The sequence below is a fragment of the Ptychodera flava genome, chromosome 7 (genome assembly GCF_041260155.1).
Source record: "Ptychodera flava strain L36383 chromosome 7, AS_Pfla_20210202, whole genome shotgun sequence".
In the NCBI taxonomy this organism is placed as follows: Eukaryota; Metazoa; Hemichordata; class Enteropneusta; family Ptychoderidae; genus Ptychodera; species Ptychodera flava.
In genome coordinates, this window is record NC_091934.1 from 46571128 (window position 1) to 46590506 (window position 19379).

Consider the following 19379-nt stretch of genomic DNA (forward strand, 5'->3'; position numbering starts at 1 on the left):
TTGCAAGTGTTCGATGAGAAGGGGTCATACTGCTGCCCGTCACTGCCCGACAGGAAATTTACCTTCCAATATCTGTAATCAGTCGGATTACTCTCTATAAAACCAAACAAAATAATAGTCCCAGCCGTCGATTTTCCATCGAGTGTCAACGATCATCGATGGTATTGGCCATACAACGATGATCGTATCCGGCATCCAAACACTGCCCGTCAGGAAATTTGCGCTCCAAATATATATTGATGACAACAGCTTTGAGACAGGATTCAGTCATTGTGAGTAAAAACAGACGCATATTTTGTAGCTTTCTATAAATATGGTAGTACTCTTTGGGGTCTGGTACACAGCAGCTCTTTGATGTTTATCGAATCTTGACAGTCAGTACGGCAGTCGACGGGTAGTTGGACCGGTCGGGAAGTTCATGTGATCGCGACATTTAGACCTTTCAATCTAGGTTTATTCTAGGAAAGCCATTTTTGTACCTATCTTCATTCCAACCCTAGAAAAGCTTTAAATTTTGATCCGTAACTTGAAGAACCATGTGAGTTTCTGTTGTAATGTTTTGATGTTATAGCATCGACAGCGGTCAACTCTCGTCGAAGTGTCAACCATTTATGCGCAGGGTGGGAAATTTAACTGTCATAGAACACGTGCATACTGAGGTTGTCAACGTTTTCAAATCATCAAGAAAATAATTATTACTATCAAATAAATTACAAACAATATCAAATTATTGTAGAATATCTTCATATGATAACAAATATTAATTGCTATGTATAGCTTAGTGGGTGAACCCATCCATGAAAGAAATGGTTTCTGACATGATTCGCACATGCCAATCACCCTCCAATACCAAATCAAATCGCTAGTACCGGCCACACCTCATAAGCGGGTTATCGTGCAGACTGACTACAGTCAAACCTGTCTTAGTGATCACCCTTACAGTCCAAACCTGTCTTAGTGGCCACTATTACAGTCCAACCTGTCTCAGTGGCCACCCTTACAGTCCAACCTGTCTTAGTGATCACCCTTACAGTCAAACCTGTCTTAGTGGCCACTATTACAGTCCAACCTGTCTCAGTGGCCACCCTTACAGTCCAACCTGTCTTAGTGATCACCCTTACAGTCAAACCTGTCTTAGTGGCCACTATTACAGTCCAACCTGTCCTAGTGATCACCCTTACAGTCAAACCGGTCTTAGTGGCCACTATTACAGTCCAACCTGTCTCAGTGGCCACCCTTACAGTCCAACCTGTCTTAGTGATCACCCTTACAGTCAAACCTGTCTCAGTGGCCACCCTTACAGTCCAACCTGTCTCAGTGGCCACCCTTACAGTCCAACCTGTCTTAGTGATCACCCTTACAGTCAAACGGTCTTAGTGGCCACTATTACAGTCCAACCTGTCTTAGTGGCCACTATTACAGTCCAACCTGTCTTAGTGATCACCCTTACAGTCAAACCTGTCTTAGTGATCACCCTTACAGTCAAACCTGTCTTAGTGATCACCCTTACAGTCAAACTGTCTTAGTGGCCACTATTACAGTCCAACCTGTCTTAGTGGCCACTATTACAGTCCAACCTGTCTTAGTGATCACCCTTACAGTCCAACCTGTCTTAGCAGCCACTATTACAGTGCAGCCTGTGTCAGTGGCCACCCTTACAGTCCAACCTGTCTTAGTGGCCACCCTTACAGTCAAACCTGTCTTAGTGATCACCCTTACAGTCAAACCTGTCTTAGTGATCACCCTTACAGTCAAACCTGTCTTAGTGATCACCCTTACAGTCAAACCTGTCTTAGTGGCCACTATTACAGTGCAGCCTGTGTCTGTGGCTACCCTTACAGTCTTACCTGTCTTATAGGGCACCATTGCAGTCAACCCGTCCAGCTAAGACTTGGTGTATCAAATGGATATCTTGCAGAAGGAAATATTGAACCCTTCTCTTTTGTGAACATAATTAAAATCAGCAATCATCATAAAGAAACATACAACTTAAAAATGTTTAAGCAATTGAAATGTCAAATGGCCACAATACCCTGCCTTAATTCAATAGGGAAACATTTATCAGACCACAAAGGTCTTGTAAAAATAAGACCCTCCCACTATTCCCTAGGACACATTCTACATCAAACTAATGAACAATATTGCCACTTCAAATGACACTCAGCACAATTTAAAATAGGGCCAAAGTCCCTGAAGCTACTATAGACATGGATACAAATTAAGTATTATCTGACTGTATGAAATTATCTCACTAAGGTCATCCTAGGGACTTGTAAACCAAATATTAAAGCTGTCTGACCAGCGGTTTTGAAAAAACAAGCGACTCAACAGTTGACAGAGCTCTGCTGTGTTATGTAGAGAATAACCTTTTGTGACACATGTATTGATGAAGAAGGTGGATATCTTTGATAGCTCATTTCAGGATGGCCTGACCAAAAATGGAAAAAAAAATTCCGTAAAATACAGATTTGCATATTTCATCACAATTTTAACAAATCTAAGTTGGGTTATCCCTAGGGACCTGTATACCAAATAACAAAGCTGTCTGACCAGTGGTTATGAAGAAGAAGATTTTTTACCAAAAACGCCTTTTTTGGCGCTAATTTGCCTATTTTCAACAATATCAAAACATAGGGCCAAAGTCCCTGAAGCTACTATAGACATGGATACAAAATTAAGTATTTCCTGACTGTATGAAATTATCTTACTAAGGTCATCCTAGGGACTTGTAAACCAAATATTAAAGCTGTCTGACCAGCGGTTTTGAAAGAACAAGCAACTCAACACAGTGTTTTTGCTAAGGTTTGGGAATATCGGTAAATGATTTGGGAACCCCGGTAACATTGCTGCTGTCCCCTAATCTGATTGCATTGATGTACCAAGGGAACCCCGGTAAAATGACTGGGGACACCAGGTAACATTTACCGGGTACCGGCCTTAACAAAAACACTGTCAACAGTTGACAGAGCTCTGCTGTGTTATGTAGAGAATAACCTTTTGTGACACATGTATTGATGAAGAAGGTGGATATCTTTGATTAACATTGTAAGTGAGCTCTGTTGAATAAGTTGAGACTGTACATACTCAGAGAAAGCACACTGAAGAGACAAATGTTTGAAACTTAAGAAGTTCAGGTCATCAAAAGCATTATAAGGAATCATGTAACTTTCATTGCACTGTTTACACAGATTGCATAATTGCTATAAATAGCACATGAGGAATCTTACAGCCCAGCTTTACCATAAAAACCCTATCACTTTGACCACTCTTTTAATTGACTACTCTATTTTTTTCCTCAAAAAGTAATTTTATTTTATCCTTACCAAGTCAACCATAAATGGAAATTAGAACTTTCTCTATCTCTATCTCTATCTCTATTGACTATTTTGAGCAATTTCTTTTAGATAACATACAGGGCACAATAAATGACGGTTCAGAATATGTCAAAGTTGGGATTCAGGAAAGTTGCCTTTACATGTTTTAATCCTCCAAGATGGTAAGCATTTCACTATGAACTGTCACAAAAAGTTGAACTTTCTGATAATTCTACACTAAAATTATTTGGCTTTGATGATTTCCTAATTAATTCAATTACTTAAAATCATATTAATTATTTTTTTCTGGGTGAATTGATAGGGTTTATACAGTACAAGAATTACATACAATGTAAGTCAAATTTTGACCAAAAATGACAAAAAAATTCCTTAAAAATATACATTTGCATATTTCATCACAATTTGAACAAATCTAAGTTGGGTTACCCCTAGGGACCTGTATACCAAATAACAAAGCTGTCTGACCAGCGGTTATGAAGAAGAAGATTTTTTACCAAAAACGCCTTTTTTGGCATTAATTTGCCTATTTTCAACAATATCAAAAATTAAAAAAAATAGTTTCTCAAAATCATATTTTTCATCTACACAACAAATATCAAATCAGTAAGTACTGCGGTTCTCAAGATATTTGAGTGGACGGACGCCTCACAAACGGACATACATACATACATACATACATACATACATACATACATACATACATACATACATACATACATACAGACTGACGACGGACGCCGGACGGATACCCATCCCAATAGCTTCTATAGACTATAGTCTATAGTAGCTAAAAATTAATAAAAGTAGTTTCTCAAAATCATATATTTTATCCACATAACAAATATCAAATCAGTAAGTACTGCAGTTCTCAAGATATTTGAGTGGACGGACGCCTCACAAACGGACATACACAGCAAAGACTTGTTTATAAATAGATAGATCTAGTATGGATAATCACATAGTGGTAGCATACATGTACATGCATTACATACTGTAAACATACATACATACATACATACATACATACATACATACCTACATACAGACTGATGGTGGACGCTGGACGGATACCCATCCCAATAGCTTCTATAGACTATATTAGTCTATAGTAGCTAATAAACGAGAGTTAATTACATTCTAATTAAAGTAAACAAGACTTGCTTAAATCAAGATTTACGTCATAAAAAACAGCATATCTGTCAGGTTATAAAGAATCTTAAGCTGGTTATCTTTATCAGTATTTCAATCCTATTAACCAAGCACATTTTAACTTTCAAATTTACATTGTAAGTAAGTTCTGTTGAATAAGTTGAGACTGTACGTACTCAGAGAAAGCACACTGAAGAGACAAATGTTTGAAACTTAAGAAGTTCAAGGTCATCAAAAGCATTATAAGGAATCATGTAACACTTTCATTGCACTGTTTACACAGATTGTATAATTGCTATAAATAGCACATGAGGAATCTTACAGCCCAGCTTTACCATAAAAACCCTATCACTTTGACCACTCTTTTAATTGACCACTCTATTTTTTTCCTCAAAATGTAATTTTATTTTATCCTTACCAAGTCAACCATAAATGGAAATTAGAACTTTCTCTATCTCTATTTATTTGACCACCCTATCATGACAAACTATTATGAGCAATTTCTTTTAGATAACATACAGAGCACAACAAATGATGGTTCAGAATATGTCAAAGTTGGGATTCAGGAAAGTTGCCTTTACATGTTTTAATCCTCGGAGATGGTAAACATTTCACTATGAACTGTCAAAAAAAGTTGAACTTTCTGATAATTCTACACTAAAATTATTTTGGCTTTGATGATTTCCTAATTAATTCAATTATTTAAAATCATATAATTATTTTTTTCTGGGTGAATTGATAGGGTTTATACAGTACAAGAATTACATACAATGTAAGTCAATTTTGACAAAAATGACAAAAAAATCCTTAAAAATACAGATTTGCATATTTCATCACAATTTGAACAAATCTAAGTTGGGTTATCCCTAGGGACTTATATACCAAATAACAAAGCTGTCTGACCAGCGGTTATGAAGAAGAAGATTTTTTACCAAAAACGCCTTTTTTGGCATTAATTTGCCTATTTTCAACAATATCAAAAAATTAAAAAAAATTATTTCTCAAAATCATATTTTTCATCTACACAACAAATATCAAATCAGTAAGTACTGCAGTTCTCAAGATATTTGAGTGGACGGACGCCTCACAAACGGACATACATACATACATACATACAGACTGACGACGGACGCCGGACGGATACCCATCCCAATAGCTTCTATAGACTATAGTCTATAGTAGCTAAAATATAGCCTGTTCTTCAATATTTATAGGGTCAGGGATATACTTTTCAGCAAGCTTTGGTATATTCTTGCACAATTTTTGTTTAACATGAAATGAAAACTTTCATGCATTTCACTGGAATATGGAAAGCAGAAAATGTAAGAACTTCTGAAAGAAATCTGACTTCAAACACTTCTTACCCATTCGTGTTTGCATATTTCCAGGTCCCTGCTGATGATATTGATGAGGTTGTTTTGACCTGATAGCCACCCCATCATTGGCCATTCTGACAGGTACTGACCCTCTAGGTGTGGGCAGTAATGCTTGTCGCTGTGGTGATTGCACATATGGTTGCCTTGGTGACTGGGAATACTGCCATTGGTGCAATTGGTTACCAGTTATCTATCGAATGAATGTAATCAAAAGATTAAAAATGCAAATAAACATTTACATTGGGGAGATAATTCATGTAAAATCTGGTAACATCTGATTAATTTTGATCTTAAAAATATATAACAATTTTGTTGTCTTCTTCCTTTAGGATAAAAATATGAAATATTTAAGCATTGCCAATGCTACACACAGGATGCACTATGCAATCTCATTGTTGACAGATGAAATCTAGTCTGGCTTAAATTGAGTTATCAAAGTTACACTGCATATTACACATATATAGGCCGAGTTGATGAGTTGCACATTACATGCTTTGACATGAATTTGAAAGTGGAAGAAACTATGTAAAAAACAGAACCCAAATAGTTCTAAAATGTACCAAAAGTTACAGCTGATAGAGAGCTAAAGATATTTCAGAATGTTCACTTTAATGCATGATGTGTCTGCTTCTATGTTAGACTATTGACACCTCCTGGTGTGTTTTTCTTTGATAAGACTACCGTAGTGTGGTCATTGTGTGGCCAATCTAGTCCAAACCCAGGAAATAAGAGTATGGTACAATATGGGAATGCTATGGGCCCTGGTGATGCAGTCTGTACAATGAGCAATTTCCTATAGTCAATTGCCAAAGACTTGGCCTGGCAAACTGCTCTTTTTTCCATAACATTTATAAAGTTATGACCAAAACAGTGACTGTAACAATCAGACTTGAGACTGATAGAAAGCTTACTACTATCTCATTTTGAAATTGATACAATACGATCTATGAATGGTTCACTATTTATAATGGATTCCTATCATTGACTTTGCATGTTAAAAACTACAAATCAGTTCAGTTTGCATGATTATTGTGTGTTACATCATACCAGTATATTGATGATACAAATACTGCAATCTGATTGGTTGGGACAAGAAAATCACCATACTATATATTTGCCATGCAGAATGCAGCACAGTTGGAACAGGCACAAGCTCTCAGCTACAGAAAAATTCGCTTTTTGACATTTCACACCAAAATTTCAATTTAATGTTATGATATCAGGGTTCTCAAAAACTTTTGAAGTAGGCGGAAAATTCAGAAAAGTAGGCGGTTAGCTTCTGTGTGCAACCAGGTCCCCTGGGCGGGCGGGCGGGGGGGGGGGGGGGGGGGGGGGGGGGGGGGGGGGGGGGGTCTGAGCAATTTCATGCATTCTTATACAGTGTATAAAAGGCTATTCCAACATACACACAAGAGGGAGGGTTTCAGGGAGGGGGTCCCCTCCCTGTGTGCAAGAAATTTTTAAAATTTGAAGACATTTTGGAGTAATTTCATGCATTATTGTATTGTATGAAAGACCATTTCAGCATGAGAGTGTTAAGGATTATATTGAAATTTGAAGACATTTCTGAGCAATTTCATGCATTCTTATACAGTGTATAAAAGGTTATTTCAACATACACAAAGGGGGAGGGTTTCAGGGAGGGGTGTGCAGGAAGTTTTTAAAATTTGAAGACATTTTGGAGTAATTTCATGCATTATTGATTGTATGAAAAACCATTTCAGCATGAGAGTGTTAAGGATTATATTGAAATTTGAAGACATTTCTGAGCAATTTCATGCATTCTTATACAGTGTATAAAAGGTTATTTCAACACACACAAAGGGGGAGGGTTTCAGGGACGGGGTGGGCAAGAACTTTTTAAATTTTGAAGACATTTTGGAGTAATTTTATGCATTCTTGTACAGTATTAAAGACCATTTCAGTATACAGAATAATCATTATCATTGCCAATTACAACATGTTTTCAAGGGATAAAGTTTAAAAGAAAAGTCAGAAAAATTAATTTGATATCACTCAGGCCTGTCAACTGCATTCAGTTGACAAGGATAATAGCAAAATTTCACCAGACTGTTGTGTAGAATTATGTTTAGCTCATGACTTGAACAAACATTTTGAAATACATCATAGAAGGGGCCTAGGGTTTTCACAATCCAGATAATGATCCGCTAGAATCCTGACCAGCCTGGCTGTACAAAGTGTTTTACTGATTTAAATAAACTTGATTGACGATACAGTAAAATCAAAGAGTTTATTCAATTCAATGAATTATAGGAACACAATTTTCAGTGATTTAATTCACTGTACTGATTTCACAATAAAACGAATCCGCGAGCTGATTATTGATTTTTTGCTGATGTTGAATATAATTGAAAAAGAGAGCTAAATTTCAGTGTTCATGTTTGATAAAACCTCAAACTAACGACACTGAACGCCAGCCTGTACTACGCCGTGTGTGTACAAAGTACCGGTAGTCAATTGTAACACACTACACACAACGCGATATCGGTCGACCTGAAATTTGACACTGTGATCGACGTAGCATTTCAATAGTACGAAAAGTGAGACCAAGTAATTTTTTGTTTGTTTAGATTTGATCTAAACCTCCCAAAACCAACAGACAAAGTCAGAAAATCAAAGTTTTCAAGCGTCGACTTTCTCTTCCGCGATGCACACAACCACGGCCCCTCCACAAAACGCGATGTCGATCGACTGAGTTGAATATTGACATCGTGATCGACCATGGATAGATTGACGTGGCGTTTCGAAAGTATGAAAAATGAGACTCAGTAACTTGTGGTCGCTTTAGATTTGATCAAAAACCTACCAAACCCATCAGACTAGGCCCTACTCTTACGCAGAAAATCAAAGCTCTCAAGCGTCGACTTTCTCTTCCGCGTTTGAGCGAAACAAAAGTCGGCTTCATTCGGAAATGGTCGGCTATTCGCGGGCATAACGTAATTGTATGTTAGTCCAATTTTCGCTGTACCCGATGTGAACGTCGGAATAATTCGGGCTGTGATCGGGCGAGCCAGGTTGACCTCGAGAGCGATTCCCAGTGTATAGTACACCACGTTCGACGTCGCTGATCGCGGTACTACAGTGATAGCACAGGGGCTCAGAAGTGGCTATATAGTCAATATTACAGCGGTTTCTTATTTATTCAATGTTAAAAATAAACTAGCTGAAGAGCACAACACTTGTGTAGCTGTCTTTTGTGTAGCTTGTATTGGCATATATAGTGCGCCCTCAATAGGGAGTGTGATCATATGTAAATGCGACCTTTAGTTCCGTGACCTCTAGCTACGGTGGCCCAAAACTACCTGTTCTCCGCATTCAAAGTCTGCGTCGCAATCAAATGTTTTTCTCTCACTATGTCTCTGCATTCAAAGTCTGCGTCGCAATCAAATGTTTTTCTCTCACATACGTCTCCGCATTCAAAGTCTGCGTCGCAATCAAATGTTTTTCTCTCACATATATCTCCGCATTCAAAGTCTGCGTCGCAATCAAATGTTTTTCTCTCACATATATCTCCGCATTCCAAGTCTGCGTCGCATTCAATTGTTTTTCTCCTCACATATGTCTCCGAGCATGGAGGTAGTACTACCTCCATGCTCCGAGGTATGCCTCAGTGGCGATCTTACAGCGTTTGCATATGCAGAATCAGGGTCTAATATTGACCCATTTTAATCGGTTAGCGTCTCTTAAATTATACAGACCAATACCAGTCAGGTTGTTGTAATTTATACCAAATTTTGGCGAATATTAACTATGAAAATCCCAGTAAACTGCAAGAATAACACAGAACAGAGGCGAACGGGCGTAGAGTCTCCACTGTAATCGTGCAGTGAACGTTATCGATCGATATCCTTTTGTCCGAAATTGATACATTGTTGTCTCGCTCACTCGCATGTAGTCCCCCCCCCCCCCCCCGTTCACAATGGCGCCAAACTACGCCGAGGTGCGCCAAAATGTGCCGAAACGTACGTAAAAGTATCACCAAAACTAAAAAAATTGTCGTCGATTTAATTTCAGTACAGGAAACCAACGGATACCTTCAATGTTGATATTTAAGTGTATAAGTCAATATATGGGTTATTGTGGAAATGTTTATGACGTGACCTCAACACACGAGCGCCCGGCCCGTCCAAACAAATTTTCGATCGATAATCTATTGAAAATAACTTGATACAATGTTCGTCGTTGTCAATAGCGACCGTCTGAGAGCGCTGTTCGATAGAAATTATGCTTCGCGGAATAACGTACACTGAGGCATACCTCGGAGACATATGTGAGAGAAAAACAATTGAATGCGACGCAGACTTGGAATGCGGAGACATATGTGAGAGAAAAACATTTGATTGCGACGCAGACTTTGAATGCGGAGACATATGTGAGAGAAAAACAATTGATTGCGACGCAGACTTTGAATGCGGAGACATAAGCTTATGTGAGAGAAAAACATTTGATTGTGACGCAGACTTTGAATGCGGAGACATATGTGAGAGAAAAACAATTGATTGCGACGCAGACTTTGAATGCAGAGACATATGTGAGAGAAAAACATTTGATTGCGACGCAGACTTGAATGCAGAGACATATGTGAGAGAAAAACATTTGATTGCGACGCAGACTTTGAATGCGGAGAACAGGTAGTTTGGGCCACCGTATCTAGCCATGCCTACTTCCTGTCCTCGCTATGCTTACTGTACTAATTTGTAACAGTAAAAACACACGACGTAAGTAAACACAGCGACGTCTGTACGCATGGCCGGCCATATGAGAGGGAAATGGCATGGCTAGAGGTCACACTAGTACAGTAAACACACCGACGTAAGTAAACACAGCGACGTCTGTACGCATGGCCGGCCATATGGAGAGGGAAGTAGGCATGGCTAGAGGTCACGGAACTAAAGGTGGCATTTACATATGATCACACTCCCTATTGAGGGCGCACTATATATGCCAATACAAGCTACACAAAAGACAGCTACACAAGTGTTGTGCTCTTCAGCTAGTTTATTTTTAACATTGAATAAGAAAGAAAAACGCTGTAATATTGACTTATATAGCCACTTCTGAGCCCCTGTGGTGATAGCAACAAGTTCACCGCGTAAATTGCTAGACTACATATAGCCACATCGGCACTTCTGAAATATTATCTGCGGCTTGCAAGACCACCAAAAAAATCTAATTATTGTTATCAAAACCAGAATTTCCGGGCCAGAGAGGCGAAACAGTGCTGAAAAGTAGCCGGCCAAAATACGAAAGTAGCCGGTCAATTTGGCCGGCATCCGGCTAAAAATGAACACGCTGGATATATAGCAATAACCCACTTAAGCAACAGGTATACAACTCGATTTTGACCAGTTCATGACATATTGCTAGTGCACATATTTCATGAACCTGTCAAAATCTCGTGGTATACCATTGCTGGGTGTGGTTCATTGCTTAAAGACCCAATAGCTGTATCTTTTAGCATTATTTTACTTCCAAACTATAACAAGTTCGTGGGAATATACTCATTGAGGGGTGTTTATACAGGTAGAATAAACTGTCCACTGGGACTGCATGTGAAATTTTGAGCAAGATAAATAATAAACATTTGCCCAAACATAAAATGGCGTCCTCATGCAAATAAAGCAAAAACACTGTACGTCGTGCATATATGCTTTGGAATCTTCACAGAAACAACAGAGTAGTCCAATATAATGAATAGTGCTGAATGTTTTCCACTGGGACATTATATGCTTTGTTTTCTTTGTAATATTACCAGATTTTAAAAGTGGTGGGAAATAAAAATAACGGTTAAAATTCAAATTTAATTGTCCAATTTTTCAATAGTAAAGGACTATATCCTTTAAATTTGTAGAATTTAAAGAAAACCAGAGAAAATACAAAGCTTTTTTCAGGTCAACAAATTTCAAGAGTTACGGCTACAGGGGCTTTAATTATAACACACTTCATCTATAGCTCAAAGCTGTATTAACCGCCATCTTGGAAATCGCAAAGGATTATGGGGCGACCGCAGTGCTATTGGAGGGGCAAACCCAGAAACATGTCACTGGAGCCATAGAGTTCTAGCGTACACATCGTACCAGATACTCCGCTATTTCCGATCATTCCTTGTACAGAACTACTAAAACACGTCTGAATTCCTCCAGAAAAAATATTTTCGATTTAAAATATTTAATAAATCGGAAATTAACACCGCTGAAACAATCAATGGTCAAACTAATAGGAAAGGACCATAATCATGAAATTTACGCGAAACATGTATTTTATGTGATGACAGATTTATAGCATGAACGGTAACATTTTTGAGATCGACATATTTATCATTCAAACTACGAGTATATATAATTATATATAATTTAGTATTGACAGGCAGGTAAGAGTCCAAAAGCGTTTAGTGCATTAGTCTGTCCTTACGAAAATAATAAAATGTGACATCACCGATCATAAGAAACGTGGTGTTGAAGGACATATTTTTTAACAGATGACTACGGCGACCATTTTCGGTAAGTATAATTCTAACTTTAGCAAACTTCTGAAACCAACATATGAAGAGTAACTTCAGCAGTCTTGGTTTTGTTCTACTCTCGTTTCAAAATTAATCAAATGTCCGGAAAGCATATGTACATTTTCAATATCTGTGCAGCTACTGCGTAACCCAACACCCACCCCCCTCTCGCTCGTGACAAGTCTAGCCATTTGATGTTTTATTTTGCCGATATTTATGGTTCACGGCTAACCCTCAATAATGATGTCGATTTCAGGTCGATGTCATCACTCTGTTTTATTGCGGTCATGTCTGGCCTTTAAAACGCGAACGCTAGCATCGCATCTTTTAGAGGGAAAACTTCAACTTGACATATTTCATGGCCTGGAGCAAGTAATCACTATCAAAAGTCTGTAGATTTTAAGTTTTTGCTATATATACAACCTGGCCAAGTATTTTGCTTTGAATTTTCAATTGCCCTGTGTTGAGTATTCTCTGTAATCAAGAAGCCTTTCGAACACAAAAAGAGAAAGAATGAGTCAGTAAATATGGAATCATAGACGGGAGAATCGAGACTGTCTATGATTTAATCAATTTGAAACATAATATTTCGATTAATTGACTAACACAAACAGAAAGAACATTTTATTCAACTTTAAAAAAATAAGTCGGCGCCTTTCCTTGGCATCCCTGGCAATGGAGCAACACACGATGTCGTTTGGGTCTTCAAAAATCTTGTAAAACGGCTTGACGGTAATAATAATACTTTTCACGACAGAAAACAAGTAAAAGAACTTAAATCTCAACTTTAAATAATAGTTCTGTAGTAGAAATGATCGGAAATAGGGGAGTATCTGGTACGATGTGTATGCTAGAACTCTATGGCTCCAGTGACATGTTTCCGGGTTTGCCCCTCCAATAGCACTGCGGTCGCCCCATAATCCTTTGCGATTTCCAAGATGGCGGTTAATACAGCTTTGAGCTATATGATGCAATCTCATTACAAATGTAAAGTGCAATCCTTCAATGCCAAGAAGAGAAAGATTTTGCCTTTGGGCTGAATGCGTTTCTGGCAGAAAACTATTTTTTGACAAATTGGTTTTGATATGAGTTGGTAAATAGCCTGAGTTTGTATAGGATTGACAAAACCAAATGCAATAAATTCTTTTCTACATAAGAAGAAGAATATAGCAACTGAAAGAGATAAGTGATTATTTGGACTTACCACCAAGCTTGCAAAAGCACGATATGCAGCATTGGAACAGGCTTCATCCTGGCTTCTACACGGATTCCCTCTGAACCATTGGCCGTTACTGAGAGATATGATGCAAACAATGCCCTTTGCAAACATAAGAAACATGAAACGGATAAATAATTGAGGTCATGTGTATGTCATATGTGTGGTATTATTAGACTCAGACTCTGTGTCGTTTTACTACATTCAGTAGACTCTACATGTGGCATAACTACAGTCTGTAGACTCTATGTGAGGTATTATTACAGTCAGTAGACTCTATGTGTGGTGTTACTACAGTCTGTAGACTCTATGTGAGGTATTATTACAGTCAGTAGACTCTATGTGTGGTGTTACTACAGTCAGTAGACTCTATGTGAGGTATTATTACAGTCAGTAGACTCTATGTGTGGTGTTACTACAGTCTGTAGACTATGTGAGGTATTATTACAGTCAGTAGACTCTGTTTGGTGTTACTACAGTCTGTAGACTCTATGTGAGGTATTATTACAGTCAGTAGACTCTATGTGTGTGTTACTGCAGTCTGTAGACTATGTGAGGTATTATTACAGTCAGTAGACTCTTCGTTCGGTGTTACTACAGTCTGTAGACTCTATGTGAGGTATTATTACAGTCAGTAGACTCTATGTATGGTGTTACTACAGCCTGTAGACTCTATGTGAGGTATTATTACAGTCAGTAGACTCTATGTGTGGTGTTACTACAGTCTGTAGACTATGTGAGGTATTATTACAGTCAGTAGACTCTATGTGTGGTGTTACTACAGCCTGTAGACTCTATGTGAGGTATTATTACAATCAATAGACTCTATGTGTGGTGTAACTACGGAGGTATGTAAGAGTGCCTTCAAAAGCATACTCCGAGTTCCAAAACCGAGTCGGACTTACAAGTCCGAGTACTCGGACTTGCATACTCCGAGTAAAACTGCCTACTCGGACTTGTATACTCCGAGTACATGACCTACTCGGACTTGAATACGCCGAGTTACATTTGCTTATAGAAAAAACAATGCTGGAAAAACACAGGAAATATTCGATCTTGTAATAAAAATTTGCAAACAGCGTATACACTGCAGTGCACTTCCAGTCGCTCAGAGAAAAGAGTTGTTAACGCGATCTGTCTGACCTCTGATCTGTGTATCTTGTACAACAGACTCAAGTCATCGTTGAGTGTAGCTACCGTCACGCAAATTATGAGTTTGTGTTGTCTTTTCGTTTCATTACCGGATCAGATCCTGATTTGATACATGACTTGAATTGGGCACAAAAACGTTTCAAGATCACCGCGATGCAGCGCGGCAAGTTATTAGAACACGGACGCCATAATTGAATGACCTGTCGACCTGTGACGTCATGGCAGTGGTTTGCTAGCGTGGCAGGCCATGATAGACTTGCCCAAGCATTTTAGGCATATTTATGTCTTGATAAAATAATTAAACTAATAATTTTTCAAAATAAAATGAGCACAGTGCGCTTGTGTATGGTATGAACTGAGTGCCAGTGACCACTTGGTCATAAATAATGACCTGACTTGACCTGTGATGTCATGCATTGATTTCGCTGGACCGATTGTGCGATATCGAACTGAGTAACTGACTAAGTCATCTTTCATAAACTTAGCCGCCGGCCGTGGCAGTAGCTTTCTTCTGAGGGTAAAATCACGGTCCCGGTCCCTCCTTGAGGAGGGACCGTGGTTAAATATAAATTGCGCAACAGATTACAAGACATCGTGAAAATAAATGTTTTTTTTTTCAAAAGAGCAGATTTTCGACATATCGATCCGCGCTAGCCGTAAACTCTGTGAGTAATAAAATACTTTTTTCGACAGATCGTTTCTTGTCCGGCATGGCAAAATATGCATTTCTAGGAACACGTATTACTCGGCGTATTCAAGTCCGAGTAGGCCATGTACTCGGAGTATACGAATCCGAGTGAGCAGTGTTACTCGGAGTATGCAAGTCCGAGTACTCAGACTTGCAAGTCCGACGGTTTTGGAACTCGGAGTGTATAGTTTGAGATACTCCTACATACCTGAACTACAGTAAGGAGACTCTATGTATAGCATTACTGGAGTCAGTTGACTCTATGTGTGGTATTACCACAGTCAATAGACTCTATGTGTGGTATTACCACAGTCAATAGACTCTATGTGTGGTGTTACTACAGTCAGTTGACAATGTGGGTATTACTAGAGTCTGTAGACGATGTGTGGTGTTACTACAGTCAGTTGACAATGTGGGTATTACTATAGTCTGTAGACGATGTGTGGTGTTACTACAGCCAGTTGACACTGTGGGTATTACTAGAGTCTGTAGACTATGTGTGGTATTACTACAGCAAGTTGACAATGTGGATATTACTAGAGTCGGTAGACGATGTGAGGTATTACTACAGTCAGTTGACAATGTGGGTATTACTAGAGTATGTAGGTAATGTGTGGTGTTACTGCAGTCAGTTGATAATGTGGGTATTACTAGAGTCTGAAGACTATGTGTGGTATTACTACAGTCAGTTGACACTGTGGGTATTACTAGAGTCAGTAGACGATGTGTGGTGTTACTACAGTCAGTTGACAATGTGGGTATTATAGAGTCTGTAGATAATGTGTGGTGTTACTACAGTCAGTTGACAATGTGGGTATTACTAGAGTCTGTAGACGATGTGTGGTATTACTACAGCCAGTTGACAATGTGGTATTACTAGAGTCTGTAGACGATGTGTGGTGTTACTGCAGTCAGTTGACAATGTGGATATTACTAGAGTCTGTAGATGATGTGTGGTGTTTACTGCAGTCAGTTGACAATGTGGGTATTACTAGAGTCTGTAGACGATGTGTGGTATTACTACAGTCAGTTGACAATGTGGATATTACTAGAGTCTGAAGACGATGTGTGGTGTTACTACAGCCAGTTGACAATGTGGATATTACTAGAGTCTGTAGACGATGTGTGGTGTTACTACAGTCAGTTGACAATGTGGATATTACTAGAGTCTGAAGACTATGTGTGGTATTACTACAGCCAGTTGACAATGTGGATATTACTAGAGTCTGTAGACGATGTGTGGTGTTACCACAGTCAGTTGACAATGTGGATATTACTAGAGTCTGTAGACGATGTGTGGTGTTACTACAGCCAGTTGACACTGTGGGTATTACTAGAGTCAGTAGACGATGTGTGGTGTTACGGTACTACAGTCAGTTGACAATGTGGGTATTAATAGAGTCTGAAGACTATGTGTGGTATTACTACAGTCAGTTGACAATGTGGGTATTACTAGAGTCTGTAGACGATGTGTGGTGTTACTACAGCCAGTTGACACTGTGGGTATTACTAGAGTCAGTAGACGATGTGTGGTGTTACTACAGTCAGTTGACAATGTGGATATTACTAGACTCTGTAGACGATGTGTGGTGTTACTACAGTCAGTTGACAATGTGGGTATTACTAGAGTCTGTAGATGATGTGTGGTGTTACTGCAGTCAGTTAAATGTGGGTATTACTAGAGTCTGTAGATGATGTGTGGTGTTACTGCAGTCAGTTGACAATGTGGGTATTACTAGAGTCTGTAGACGATGTGTGGTATTACTACAGCTCAGTTGACAATGTGGATATTACTAGAGTCTGTAGACGATGTGTGGTGTTACTACAGTCAGTTGACAATGTGGATATTACTAGAGTCTGTAGACGATGTGTGTTGTTACTACAGTCAGTTGACAATATGGGTATTACTAGAGTCTGTAGACGATGTGTGGTATTACTACAGTCAGTTGACAATGTGGATATTACTAGAGTCTGAAGACGATGTGTGGTGTTACTACAGCCAGTTGACAATGTGGATATTACTAGAGTCTGTAGACGATGTGTGGTGTTACTACAGTCAGTTGACAATGTGGGTATTACTAGAGTCTGTAGATGATGTGTGGTATTACTACAGTCAGTTGACAATGGGGATATTACTAGAGTCTGAAGACGATGTGTGGTATTACTACAGCCAGTTGACAATGTGGGTATTACTAGAGTCTGAAGACGATGTGTGGTATTACTACAGCCAGTTGACAATGTGGGTATTACTAGAGTCTGTAGAACGATGTGTGGTGTTACTACAGTCAGTTGACAATGTGGGTATTACTAGAGTCTGTAACGATGTGTGGTATTACTACAGTCAGTTGACAATGTGGGTATTACTAGAGTCTGTAGACGATGTGTTGTATTACTACAGTCAGTTGACAATGTGGGTATTACTAGAGTCTGAAGACGATGTGTGGTATTACTACAGCAGTTGACAATGTGGGTATTACTAGAGTCTGTAGAAGATGTGTGGTGTTACTACAGTCAGTTGACAATGTGGGTATTACTAGAGTCTGTAAACGATGTGTGGTATTACTACAGTCAGTTGACAATGTGGGTATTACTAGAGTCTGTAGACGATGTGTTGTATTACTACAGTCAGTTGACAATGTGGGTATTACTAGAGTCTGTAGACGATGTGTGGTGTTACTACAGTCAGTTGACAATGTGGGTATTACTAGAGTCTGTAGATAATGTGTGGTGTTACTGCAGTCAGTTGATAATGTGGGTATTACTAGAGTCTGTAGACGATGTGTGGTGTTACTACAGTCAGTTGACAATGTGGATATTACTAGAGTCTGAAGACGATGTGTGGTGTTACTACAGCCAGTTGACAATGTGGATATTACTAGAGTCTGTAGACGATGTGTTGTATTACTACAGTCAGTTGACAATGTGGGTATTACTAGAGTCTGTAGACGATGTGTGGTGTTACTACAGTCAGTTGACAATGTGGGTATTACTAGAGTCTGTAGACGATGTGTGGTGTTACTACAGTCAGTTGACAATGTGGGTATTACTAGAGTCTGAAGACGATGTGTGGTATTACTACAGCCAGTTGACAATGTGGTATTACTAGAGTCGGTAGACTATGTGTGGTATTACTACAGTCAGTGACAATGTGGGTATTACTAGAGTCTGAAGACGATGTGTGGTATTACTACAGCCAGTTGACAATGTGGGTATTACTAGAGTCTGTAGAAGATGTGTGGTGTTACTACAGTCAGTTGACAATGTGGGTATTACTAGAGTCTGTAAACGATGTGTGGTATTACTACAGTCAGTTGACAATGTGGGTATTACTAGAGTCTGTAGACGATGTGTTGTATTACTACAGTCAGTTGACAATGTGGGTATTACTAGAGTCTGAAGACGATGTGTGGTATTACTACAGCCAGTTGACAATGTGGGTATTACTAGAGTCTGTAGAAGATGTGTGGTGTTACTACAGTCAGTTGACAATGTGGGTATTACTAGAGTCTGTAAACGATGTGTGGTATTACTACAGCCAGTTGACAATGTGGATATTACTAGAGTCGGTAGACTATGTGTGGTATTACTACAGTCAGTTGACAATGTGGGTATTACTAGAGACTGTAGACGATGTGTGGTGTTACTACAGTCAGTTGACAATGTGGTATTACTAGAGTCTGTAGATAATGTGTGGTGTTACTGCAGTCAGTTGATAATGTGGGTATTACTAGAGTCTGTAGACGATGTGTGGTATTACTACAGCCAGTTGACAATGTGGGTATTACTAGAGTCGGTAGACTATGTGTGGTATTACTACAGTCAGTTGACAATGTGGGTATTACTAGAGTCTGTAGACGATGTGTGGTGTTACTACAGTCAGTTGACAATGTGGGTATTACTAGAGTCTGAAGACGATGTGTGGTGTTACTACAGTCAGTTG

General features: G+C 38.9%; 1 protein-coding gene across 3 annotated transcripts in view; it reads right to left on the bottom strand.

The window, feature by feature from the left end:
• LOC139137716 (5'-3' exoribonuclease 1-like) overlaps positions 1–19379 on the bottom strand; it is a 107252-nt gene that overhangs the window by 10264 nt on the left and 77609 nt on the right. For all 3 annotated transcript variants that reach the window (XM_070705962.1, XM_070705961.1, XM_070705960.1), the window contains exons 34-35: positions 13588–13701; positions 5849–6050 (exon numbers count right to left, since the gene is read on the bottom strand). In XM_070705962.1, coding sequence (XP_070562063.1) covers positions 5849–6050; positions 13588–13701 — 316 coding nt within the window. The remainder of the gene's footprint in view (positions 1–5848; positions 6051–13587; positions 13702–19379) is intronic.